Source organism: Coccinella septempunctata, chromosome 8 (genome assembly GCF_907165205.1).
Source record: "Coccinella septempunctata chromosome 8, icCocSept1.1, whole genome shotgun sequence".
Lineage (NCBI taxonomy): Eukaryota > Metazoa > Arthropoda > Insecta > Coleoptera > Coccinellidae > Coccinella > Coccinella septempunctata.
In genome coordinates, this window is record NC_058196.1 from 17,651,809 (window position 1) to 17,665,082 (window position 13,274).

The 13,274-nt window shown below is 37.6% G+C and overlaps 1 protein-coding gene across 2 annotated transcripts in view; it reads left to right on the forward strand.

Annotated features, from left to right (window-relative positions):
* LOC123319538 (WD repeat and FYVE domain-containing protein 3) overlaps positions 1-13,274 on the forward strand; it is a 71,854-nt gene that overhangs the window by 36,864 nt on the left and 21,716 nt on the right. For both annotated transcript variants that reach the window (XM_044906576.1, XM_044906575.1), the window contains exons 18-24: positions 409-962; positions 3,647-4,097; positions 5,761-6,494; positions 6,833-7,399; positions 11,071-11,338; positions 11,508-11,777; positions 11,830-12,074. In XM_044906576.1, coding sequence (XP_044762511.1) covers positions 409-962; positions 3,647-4,097; positions 5,761-6,494; positions 6,833-7,399; positions 11,071-11,338; positions 11,508-11,777; positions 11,830-12,074 — 3,089 coding nt within the window. The remainder of the gene's footprint in view (positions 1-408; positions 963-3,646; positions 4,098-5,760; positions 6,495-6,832; positions 7,400-11,070; positions 11,339-11,507; positions 11,778-11,829; positions 12,075-13,274) is intronic.

A 13,274-nucleotide genomic window follows, 5' to 3' on the forward strand; every position in this document is an offset into this window, starting at 1 on the left:
AATAAGTAAAGTTCAATTATGTCTGGCAATGTTGAATAATATTCTGTTATAAAATTGTACACAACATATATAAAATCAGCTATCAAAATTCAAGTGTTTTTTTCTAACCTTTCTCAGCAAATACCTGCGAATTGGACCTCTTCCAAGCGGATACGTTCAAAGTACACAGTAACTCTGCACTTTTGTCCCTTAAAACCCTAAAATCAAAGATTTTAGAGTTAGAATAGGTTAGGTTACTCTATAATCTTCGCCTGAAATAATACTGATGCAATTCAATATTTGGTAAAAAATGGTATCAGGTGTTGAACACAAGCTTCCAAAACATTATTTTAAACTTGATAGAAAGATTGAGTTCAACGCGCAAGTGACAATAACAATCAAAATAACTATTCATTATTTATTTTTCAGGATCTCTTGTGCGATCTAGAAGTTTGGCATGAAGCTCCAGGTGAACTCCTCAAGTCCCACTTGGAACATCTCTATGAACTAGCTGCTGAGTCAAGCGAGAAAAGGACAAACGTTTGGATAATGAGAGATCTGAATCTTGTGGAAAAGCTGCTTCATATAATCCTTGATATCCAACATCCACCCACAAAACAGATTCTTTTCTCACTCTTGTCTGTACTCCTAAGCGGACAACCCAGACAGAACGACCTACTTATTTTTGGTCAGTTTCTATGTTCTACCATTCCGCAGCCTTTGTCTCTCAGTGAAAAAGGCATCTCACTGAAAGAACAAGAGAATACAGTTGAAACCGAACGTATTACGTTGAGAAATAGGTGTTTGAGTATCCTACACTCAATGATATTTGCACAGAAAAATGCAGTTAGCGAAGAGATCAGCAAGACTTTAGGTTTCGATTGGATAATACTATTCATGCAACCACATTTGCATTCATCAACTGTGGTTTGGGGATTGAGAATTTTGGTTGCAATGTGTGCCAACCCCACTCTCATGATAAGGTAAGTTCTTGTTTACATGAAATATTAACTGTCGGTATTCAATTTGAACAATAAGTTATGATACCCATCAAGATCATACCCTAAATTATCATCATCATATGGCTTCTTGAGTTAAGAAGACAAATACAGTGCTCGACAATTGGAGTGAAATGTTGTCAGATTTCTCTGAATTTTAATCGTGAATTGGAAATAATTTTTTTTTATTAATTCAATAATTTGTGTTCATTTGTTTCTCAATATGATTGTAGAATCGGACAAACGAATATTCAAATGTTGTAATGACTAATTTGAAGAAGAGTTAAAGACCGAAACTTGAAACCCAATCATACCGGGTGAATACTGAATATTGTTGGTGAATAAAAATGAACTGCTCCACATGAGTTGGGGATATTGACTTAAATTGAAAAAAAATATTTGAAATAAGATTTTTGTGATGAAAATTCATTGATATGATTTCAAGTTGCAAATTAATTGTAGCCTGTACGTCTGCAGCGTATACAGGGTGGTTACGAAATATCGAGTAAAATAACGAAATTTTATTCCCAGAGAATTCAAGCATTTTAAGACTATCAATACAATGTATGGCCTCCACGGGCATCAATAACAGCTTAACTTTGCATACTACACACGAGGTTGTTGAACATTTCTTGGAATTTGGTTCAATAAACGGGGAAGAAGCTCTCTCAGATCATTTAAGGATTCTGGGATAGGTTGATAATTATCTAATCTTCTTCGGAGCATATCCCATGCATGTTCTATGCAATTCAAATCTGGTGAGTGCGGAGGTATTGGTAAATGTGGAATACCAAGCTCCTCGCGCGCATTCTCAACTATGGCTGCACGGTGCGGTCTAGCGTTATCGTCTAGAAATTGAAAAGTTACACCTATAGCAGCGTGAAAATTTGGCACAACATTGTCAATGACATGCTCCCTATAGTGTAAGGCATATGCCCAGGACAAATGCGTAGATCTGTGCGCCCGTTGAAACATATCCCGGCCCATACCATAACACTACAATACATAACAATAATGGATGGACTTCTTGGACATAGCGACGATTAAGGGGTATGCATGGGATTATTCTTCGAGAATTTGAAAATCGCCCCTATCTGGATTCATCAGTGAAAAGGACACTACGCCATTGATCATTCCAATTGATATGTTGCCTTGCCCATTCCAGTCTTTGACGCTTATGGTCACGTCTTAATGGACGTCTAGAACCTAGATTCACCTCTCTGAAACGTCGTCTGATGATTTCGAAGGAAACTTGGACCCCATCTGCATTTTGAAGAGTATTCCGTAGCATTCTACATGTAGATGTAGGGTTTCTTCTAGCCGAAACGGTGATGAAACAATCCTGATTAAGTCTTGTTTTTCGTCGCCCACCAAGCCTTGGTCTTTCCAACACGGAACCTGTCTCCCTGAACTCATTCCAAAGTCGAGATATCACACTTTGGCTGACTTGGAGCCTTTGCGCTACAACAACCTGAGTTAGGCCAGCCTGTAGCATTCCGATAGCCCTATTAGCCTCAGCGTTTGTTAATTTACTTCTTGTCATGCCAAGTATGAGTTTCTCAGTGTAAATTTCTTTCTCTGTATGAGTTTAATATCTTCGTGAAAACTCGTTTCAAATCGAAGCCGTTGATAAACTGACTTCATATCAAAATAAGAACATTCATGAAGCATATGCAAAGAACCAAACAGAAAAAAGGCGACCAGATTGACGAAATGTCTCATACTGATTTTTATTGGATCGATTCAAGTTGTTATTGAGTTTTAAATGATTTTACAGCGATTTTCTCGAAGATTGCATACTTTTAAAAACGATTGAATACGATATCCCCAACTCTTGTGGAGCAGATTATTTTGTTTCATTTTTCCATTTGGCTTGATTGATGTTTCACTTTTTTGTGTATCCATCAATTCAGCTGAAAGATCACACAACAAAGTTCATTACTTTTTCGAATTACAAATGTCTTAAATGATATTCAATTAATTCATTCATTACGACTTTCGAATTTTCATGAAAAGCGTAAATTATAATTTCCAAAGGTTTTTTCTAGCTTTCAATCTCACAAATTCATTCAGCACAGTAACATCAAGTAACTCAGTTTGCCGTCTGAAGGGTTGATCTTCCCAGATTCTTTTATCTTTTATAGGCTGGGACCACCTACTTCAATGAGATGTCTATGCGTTTCAGATTTATAGCAGGGAGTAACCTTTTGAAAGAAACTTACGGAATAAAAAAAATAATCTATGAGTCACCAAGTGCTATTTTTCAAAATACGGGGTGAAATACCAATCAAGCCCATTGTAAAAAAATTTGGTTAACATTTATTGATCAGCAATCAGAATACAAATTCTATGAGATTATTTTTTGCCAAATTTAACAATACATTGGGAGAATCTCTGAATATTCCACTATGTCAGTTGGCCATTTCCTTTGCAGTCTTCTTGTTCGATTGCCTTATCTTAACCTTACCCTTGTCTTAAGGGTTGCAGAAAGATATTCGTATCTTCTTCCAATCTAGTTCTACTTCTCGTTTTTTTGGACTGGCATCTTTGAATTATGCCATGTTTGATTTACTTGCGCATCCCCAAAAATGTAATAGTACAAAAGAACTTTATTTTCTAACGTAGGTTTAACTTTCTTCTCATTAGCCAATAGCTTTTTATTGTTCCAGATTTCGCGAGGGCAGTGGGAATGGCGGATGGCTGAGGCACATAGAGCAAATAACCCACAACAAAATGGCTGTTATTCTAGGTGTTCATCATGTTGCAAGTTATGGAAACGATTCCAAGTCAGAGGGTCTTCATATCCCAGGATTCAGATATTTAGAATGGCTACTTCCCGCCCATCTAGAGGTCTATGAGGTGTATTTCCTCTTGACCGCCCTGATGATGGGACAACCTATTAAGATGTTGCCAAGCGAAAAAAATTTCGATCTGGATACAGTATGGGCTTTCTTATGGGGCTCAACATTGAATAACCAGCCGATAAGTACTGTCGCGCCGCGGGTTAACATATGCCAAGAAGCTATTGTTGTGTTGTTGAGTATGGCTAGACATATAATACACAGCGATGTCAGTACTCTTCCTGAATGGCTCCAGAATCACACAATATCTATAATTCAGGTGAGGAACCATCTTAATATTGAATCCTGTGATAACTTTTTGCCCTCAACCTTTAATAGAACAATGGATATTATTTAATCTTCAAGCTGTCTCTACATAAAATGTGAACATTTTATTTTCATTGGTTGAATATTCGCGATAAGTCTGCAGACTTATTTAATTTAATAACAGAACTGAGTTGCTGGGAAAACACCAAGAATCCGAAGGACGATATTAAAAGACAAATTTTTCAGCTAAGATGGGACTTGAAAATAAAAAAAAAATCATTCAGTTTTTGAATTTTTCTACCGGGATGTACAGAAGTTAATCGTAAATTGCAATTTCTGTGTATGTGTTAACGTATCCATTCATTCTGTTCGTGAAATCGATATCAGACATGATGCAGATGAAAGCATCAGCAACTTGTCAAAAATTATCGAAATAGGTCGTAGAAATTAATAATTATTCAAGATTGAATTGAAGCAAATTTTTTTCTGTCCGGTTTATTTTGCGGTCCAGTGTACAGGGTGGGCAAAATTGGTGTCTACTGAGGGGGTCTCGAGAACTGTAGCAGCTAGAAGAAAATAGATGACGCATTCTCGAGTATTTTTTTCCTGACTAACCCTAATCTGAAAACAGAACCAGCCCTCACTAAAATGGCTAATCAATCCGGAAAATTACTTCAGGTCCACGTTTTCCATAAAATGCGATTCATTCTGAATAATATCAAGTTTTAATTAGTATTTTCATGATAGCGTAGCTTCTCATCTCTACCTTTGCTAATTATCAATAAAAAAGCTTATTATCAATGTAAATGACTATTATGAATAACCAGATATGCTATAAATATCAAAAACAAATACAAAATGAAAGCCACATATAGACAACGAAAAAAGTAAGTTGGACATTTCCAAATCCAAAGTGCTGTTTTTTCGAGAGGCGTTTGACCACAAAACAATTATTCATTGAATATAATCCACGGATAGGGACACCAACGATTGATTGAATTTGAGACAATCGTATGCAGATAACTAATATATTAAACTCATGATAAAAAACATAAAAGTTTCGTCAAATTTTAATGTTGTGTTTTATTGAAACTACTAACAACTTTAACATGTTAATGAAATTTCAGTATAATCGATCGAAAATATCAGGAGGTGTAGCGAAACCAAAATTCAAGAAATTTTAGGATACCAAGACAAACATAATGAGGTGTTTCGAACACAACTCAATGCCCACTCGCATCCAAGAATTTTTTTCTGTTCCCTTATTTGCAATCAGAGTGATTTACATTCTATAAGCCATTTGATGCCTGATGGAATTCAATATTGTAAACAAATAGCGATGTTTCCTCAGTTCAGTCGATTGCACATTTTCTTCTGAGTCTACTGTTGCAAGTGGATCGTAACGGAGATTATATCAGTGGATTCGAATACCATTCAATTTGTTGTGGTACTGATGTTTTTTTTTTGACATCATTCACATATGGCATTTTTAGTTTATTGTATTGTGATGTACGGTTTGAGTACTTTAGATTGTGCTCTTTATTTAATGGCGGTGGTCTTTAACGCTGCTTTATATATTTTCCAATGAGATGCGTACAAATTCATTTAATTAAACTATGAAGATGTCAGTAATAGATTTAAAATATTTGTGATTTTAGTGTGAAATATTTTTTCAGGTTTTATTCCAGCTCTACCACAATATGCCTGAAGTGATGCCAATATTTATGTCTTCTGAAGTCTTAGGTGCCTTAGCGTCAGTCTTATTCCCCCTGCCTGCTTCCTTCTTCGATAGCTCTGAAGATAGCGGATCCTCCACTCCCGCCGGTGAGGAAGTTGACGGAATTGTTGTCGTTCCCAAAACACCAATCGAAGAAGAGGCTCTCACAACACATCCTGCCAGGCAGTTCATAATGGACTTCATTCGGGTCATAATAGTAGATTCTTTAAGTTTGTCCAACACTGGAAAAACTTCTCCTGTTATAGATTTAGCATTGGATGCCTTTCCTGGAAACTCCACCCCATGCCAACAAACCTGTTATCAAACTGATGTGTTAGTCATACTGATGGATCATCTTCTAGCTGCGGATATGTTGGTCGGTGATCAAGCAGCTATACCTATCGTTCCATTACCAAATGCTCATATTCAACATATAGCACCAAATGTGTTTTATCTAACGGCTAGGATTGTAGATAAATTATGGATGGGTTCTTTGCAGAAGGATCCGCATGACGTGTTCGATTTCATTATCAAACTAATTGGACAGGCTAAGAGAAGAACAGGAAATTTGTCCTTGGAATGTTTGTATCACTGTCTAAACAGGTGCATCTTGTTTCTCCTTTCAAGATCCACGGAGACTATTGCAGATCAAATGTCAGTGTTGGAAGCTTTACATAAACTCACAAATAACAGGTTAGTGTTCATTCTATTAATTCATTGTGCTGCCAACGTAATACTTTCAATTTTACGCATACTATTGGCACACTAAACTTAGGACCCAATGCTAGCATGGTTTTTACATCTGGTAGAAATTCTTCTGTCAAATTTTTCAGCCATTTTTCTTGGATTTTGAAATGTTTGTTTGTTTAGGTCTTCTAATTTTCTCATTTTGTTTATATTAATCATTTTCATTTTCTCAAGAATCCTACTATATTGCGTATTTCTAGAAAAGTTTATAGACTTTCAGCATCATAATTCTCCTTTCAATAAAAAGTCACAGTTCCAAATAATGAACATTTTTTTTCTTGCAGATTGATCATATTCGGAGCTGGTAACCATGAATTGGATTTCATAGGCTGCCTTACCTATTGCTTGCTTCAGTTAACAGCAGACATGCGCGTTATGCTAGAAACTAATATAAAAACTACTTGGCATGTCAATCCCAGCAGCGATATAGAATCCAGGGATGAATGCTTGAATACCCACCAAGGCCGCAATTTAATGGCTGGGGCTGCGCTCAGGGTATGGGAGGAATTATACGTCTGCAAAAAACCGGCCATCGAAGAAGTATTCAAAGTAACCTTGGCATCACCTGGACCTAACCAGAAGGCACCCGACCTCACAATAGTTAGAGATCAAGTGTTCGAGTCCTCTTCTAAATTGTGGATTAACTATGTGGAGATGGAGAGAAAAGCGACCTATCGAGTACCTTGGGAACTGCACAATCAGATTCAGTCTAAAATTCACAAGGTCACTGGCGGATTGACGCGACTGGCTAGTCGAACCAAGGTTAGAAAGGAGGAGACGTTGAAAATTAAGGTCAGAATGGGGAAAAAGGAAGCATTCCAATGGATGATCAATCATGTAGAGCTCATAAGGTATGCACAAATTTGAATCTTTATTTGAATCTGTTAAGTGTGTTGTAACGGCTTTTTCTCGGTGTACTCGAGCGCCAGCTATTCTTTAAGGGAAAATAGCAAACCTACCCTGGTAGCTACGAGCCGAAGACAAGGTTCCTCAGTGTCTGGGGTGTTAGCGACAACCATTGAAAGTCAAAATCAACGTACACAAATTATATTTGTCGACTCGTACAAGGAAACACAAATGGTACTATTATAATATTCGTACAGTGAAATACTCGAGATCAGTGAATTTACAGGGCAAAACGGACGGAATGAAATAGTATCCGATCTCAAAGGTTATACGGGGTTTACAGACGTGTTCGCCAGCCAGAACCTAAGACGCACACTTAACGGACAGGTATCGGACTTCAGCCAGGTTAGGGGCTGAAACAAGACGGCACAGTTTCCTGACAGCTCACCCCTAGGTGCGTTTTCACCCCCTGAGTATCCACGCCAGCGGGGTTCTTCGATAATAGCAGTGGTGAGCGTCGGACAGAGGGTTAGCCACTCCAAAGTGCTTTTCGCACCCCCTGAGTATCCACGCCAGCGGGGTGCTTCAGCAGTAGGGGTGGAACTTAACCCAGGGTGTTAAGGGATGGAGGAAGTTTTTCGCCACTCCAAAGTGCTTTCCGCACCCCCTGAGTTTCCACGCCAGCGGGGTGCTTCAGCAGTAGGAGTGGAACTTAAACCGGGGAGTAAGGGATGACGGGAGGCTGAAGTTCCAATGATATACAAGAAAAAATGGCGGAGTGTCGTCTTACCTATGGTTTCGGTTGGCCATTTGCACTCGGAAATTTCAAAATCACCAGATTAAAGTGACAAAGAAAAGAAAAAAAACAAAAGAAAATTCTACTCTGAACGGTGAAAAAGAAAATGCCATATGTCACGACGGCGGACGGCACTATAATCTTAAATCGAGCGTGAAGCAAGTCAACAGCAAGTCAATGAATCGTAACTGAAGCGTAAGTGAGTGACCTGCGGTGGAACATCTGATTTTATAGCCACAGGGGGGGTGCGGAAATCAGATGTGCCCCGACTGTCGAAATTCGGTAAAACAGACTTATCAGTGCTAGCGAACAAAACACACGGTTATCTTCCAATTCAGAATGTTTTATACGGTTCGACATCGTTTTTCAGAACTGAAAACGGAATAAAAACGATGCGGAATGTTTACAATTCCGAACGATGTCGGAATCCTGAATTGGAAACTGAAAATATTTCTCTCTAAAATTAATTCAAAATAAAATTACTTAAAAATGAAACTAAAAAAATTATTGTAAAATGAGGGTGTATTTTTGTCGGAACAATATACGTTCATTACAGTGTTAGATGCAAGGGAAATAAGGTTATGTTGTTGATAAAATTGATGACCACATGGGTGCTTGTGTTTCATTGCCGTTTCAGCGTGAAATATTTACCGAGTGATTCACCGCGTTGGTCTATTTGACGTTTATGGAGAATTTATCATTGTTTTGTTCTGAAAATTTGCAAGTTGGAAATTTTCGACAATGAATTTCCTCCCCATAATGTTTTCGGACTACTGCGACTGCCGGTTATACCCAAAACAGCCAATTACTTTCTCAAATGGCACACCTAGAATATTTTTGCATCTTTAGATAGCTGATTTGGGGACAATCTCAACAGTATGACATTCCTTTCGTACAAACTTAACGCTTTACGAGTTATTGGGATTCTTATGAAAATTCTTTTTTTATATCTTGAGGACGTTTTTTCAATTTCGCCTATATGTGATATTTTAACACTGTATGTACCTAAAATGTACAGAGTGTTTATGTGAAGATCATTCAATTGGAAAATTTTAACTCATCAAATAGTTAAATAAATTTCACATCATTCAATTATTAATTTGACTTCATAGGTCACTGTGTAATAGGAAAGGTATATAGTCAAACTACTTAAACTCTATTCATTCGAGCTCTTTCAGCCTTGAAAAGTCGAAATATATCGATGAAACGTCCACTTAACTTAAAGTGGTTTGATTATATACCTGTTCTATTACTCAGTGACCTATGAACTCAGATTAATAACTCATCAAAACTAAAGATTTTAAATTGCAACCAATTTTTTTTATTATTGTACGTGTAGCATCTGCCCTGTACGGTTATTCTTGCGACGCTCTACAGAATCGATTTCATATCAATAAAGTGCTCCAATAATAAACAAAAGTCACCATGGATTCGACAAGTGACAGCGATTATACGGAAATGGAGATAGACGACAATGTTCCATAGTGATGACAAATTTGTTTACCGAATGAGCTTTTAATACTGAAGGGCTTCTTTTCTATTGACATTAAAATTTATTTCCTCATTCCATTTCGAAATTATATCTGAAAAAAACCAGAGCAGAAAACGAGAAAGAAAAAGTTAATAATATGTACAGCCTTCATCAAATTGATTCGAAGAGGTGATGATAACTGAAGAAAAACTAATTAATCATAAGTACATAACTGGTTCTCCATTTGCACTGTGGAAAATATCATCTCTGCGTCAAAAATCTTTTGCTGAATTTATGAATTATCATTCTCGTCGTTAGAAATCCTTTCAGCACTGAAATTAATAATATTCCAAATCTTGCCTTTGACCGGGAAGGCTTTTCGACCTGGTTCGGTCTTCCAAGTGATGATTCTTCTGTTCTTTAGTTGATTGAGGAACGCTACAGGACCCCTATGTTGGGAAAACATCTCCTATAAATATATCAGTGGTTATTCATTTAAAAATAGGAAAAAACGAAAAAGAAATTCAAAAATCTACTGACACTTCACTGTTAGGAACGTACACAGAAGACGCTCAGATCTCCTTCAAGGCTGTTGATACTGTAAGTGTAAGGTTTATTCTTATCAAATGATATTTGATAGCGAACTGTTCGCTAAAAAACTCAATTTTTGTAGATGCGCCTTTTAAATCTATATTTTGTTCCTACAACTAATACGTCTCTCTGGCTACTAGCTAACTCTACAATCTCGTGACGGTCATGCGTCATCCCAACCACATCTTGCAGTCAGCACACAATTACGACCCAAGAACCGATGCGAGGGTGTTACACATTCGTGAAAAGGGCTTTCAGTTAGATCTTCTGGAGATCTTGGAGATCCATAGAGCACTAAGTTCCAAGAAATATACACCTGCGTTAACAATCAGTCCAATTTTTATTGTTTCTCATTTTTCCATTCCACATAAGGTGCTTAATTTTATTTTATTGTATTGCTGATTTCTTTTTCAACTATTCATTCAATCGTTATTTTAAACAACACTCAAGTTATATAGGTTTTCATTTCGGTTTCGACGTGCATAATGTAGATATTATAATAGTGTGATTTTCGCCCCTCAGATTTTATCACCGTTGTTGACGTTTATATTTTCGGTGGGTTTTAGCTGAAATTTTCAGATCTTTCTGATGATGGCTAGTTAACTTGGCTGAAATACATTGTATCCTGTCAGAGGAATACATTAACAGTGCTGTGCCTAAGGTGGCGTAAGGACACAGTAACAAAGACTATACCGAACACAACTGGTTCTTCGAACTCATACAAGCTACAAAAAGCTTCTGAGGGGTACTTCGGTACCTACGGAGTAGTAACGTATAGTATGCTAATAATATAATAATATGAATTCCTTTCATTTCAGAGAATTAATTGAAATGAGGAGGCAGCAACATCAAAACACTACTCAACACACTCAGAGATATGTACATCAAGAATGGTTACAAACAGAAAATGAACTAACGCGAGAACGAGGACTATGGGGACCACTACAGCCTTGTCATTTAGACAAATGGATGTTGGATATGACAGAGGGTCCTAACAGAATGAGGAAAAAGACTATGAAGAACGATCTTTTCTACTTGCATTATCCCTATAGGCCTGAACATGACAAAGGCGCTCTGAAGTATAAAGTGAGTATAAATTATCGTATGGTAGGAATAGGTGAGTAACGAGCAAAGTTTTTGATTTTTATTTCTTATATCAGCAGTAGGTTATTATATCATTAATTTCTCTCAAATTGTTTAGGATAGTTAACACTCTCTTGTTTGATCGTTACTTTCAATAAAAGTATTTCCACAGGTTGCCACAAGTAATCACAGTAAAGAGTACTATTACGCTGTTCAAGCTCACCAACAATATAGTATATCAGGTTTATCCGAACCTGAAAGATCAGATAGCTTAATCGAGGAGCCTTCACCATCTCCTTTACCCTTAACAGCTCTACCATCATTGACCAGATTGAAATCGGACCCCGAAGAAGGCCAGGACGATAACGACAACGAAGAGGAACTACCATCTATTGCTCCAGACAATCAAACTCTGATGAGACTATTGGAGGAAAATGAGAAGGTATACTGATTAAGGAACTCTTGGATCATTCTTGATAATTTTTCTTCCGTAGATCACGTATATGTTCAGGTGTGCAAGAATTCAGGGCTTAGATACAACAGAAGGATTATTGCTCTTTGGACAAGAGCATTGTTACGTCGTAGATGGATTCACTTTGTTAAAGAATCGAGAGATAAGAGATATTGAGAGTGTTTCCAGCAATGAAAATGAATATGAACCGATTTTGCCTAATCCAGGATCGCCTCGAAGATCAAGAGCTATGAGACAGTGCTCAAGATTTTCATATGATGATATAAGGTAAGAAAAAACTGTTCATCAAAAATTCACTTCTACTCCGTTATTTGTTATTTTACACTGCGCAAAAAAATTAACGCAAATACTGAAAATCTCAATTTTAATGAAAGTTAACTCTACATTGACTATTTTTTATGTTCTCTCGGGAAGGTTTTGAACGAAACAAGACACATTAAATGGAAGAAAAATTCAGGATTTCACCGAATCTTATGTGAAAGAAGAGAAATGAACAATTTTCAAAATACTGAAATGCTGATAAGCATTTAACCCCTTGCGTTAATTACAGCTCGGCAACGACGGTTCATACTCAAAATGACTGATCTTAAAATGTTCTGATCTAATCCTTCCCAGATTTCTCCGAGTTGGATTCCTAAGTCATTAAGAGTAGCTGGATGATTTTCTGAACTTCTCAGCCTTCTATTGAGGTTGTCCCAAACCTGCTCAATCGGATTGAGATCTGGACTTCTTGCTGGCCATTCCATTCGAGAGACTTCAACCTCTTAAAGGTAGTCCTGAACGATGCGCGCACGATGGGGGTCTGGCATTATCGTCCATAAAAATGAAATTTTCACCAATGTATGGGGCAAATGGCACCACATGCTCTTCAAGAATGTTTCTTATATACTTATCAGCATTCATAGCTCCATTATCAACGACCAGTAGGTCTGTGCGAGCAGTCAAAGATATTCCACCCCATACCATAATAGATCCTCCCCCGAAACCAGTAGTATTCAGGAAATTGCACTGAGCATATCTTTCATGTGGACGTCTGTATACAAGGGAACGTCGATCACAATGGTAGAGGCAGAATCTAGACTCATCTGTGAAGAGAACTCTTTCCCAATCTGCCTCTTCCCAATGGATATGCTCTCTCGCAAAATCCAAACGCGCCCTTCGATGAGCTGGGGTAAGAGCTGGGCCTCTTGCCGATTTCTTATTGTCTGAGTGCTAATTTGCACCTCATGAGTTTGCTCAAGCTGAATTTGAAGGAGGCGAGCGGTTCCAAACCGTTTTCTCAACGAAGAAACTCTCAAGTAACGTTCTTGAATGGCAGTTGCTACCCGTGGTCTACCCTGTCCTGGTCTTCGGACATTCATACCTGTCTCCCTGAATCGCTGCAACATTCTGGACACACTTGTATGGGAAACTCCAAACCTTTCTGCAATTTTTGTGTATCTCCACCCTTCTTCTCGCAAAACTACC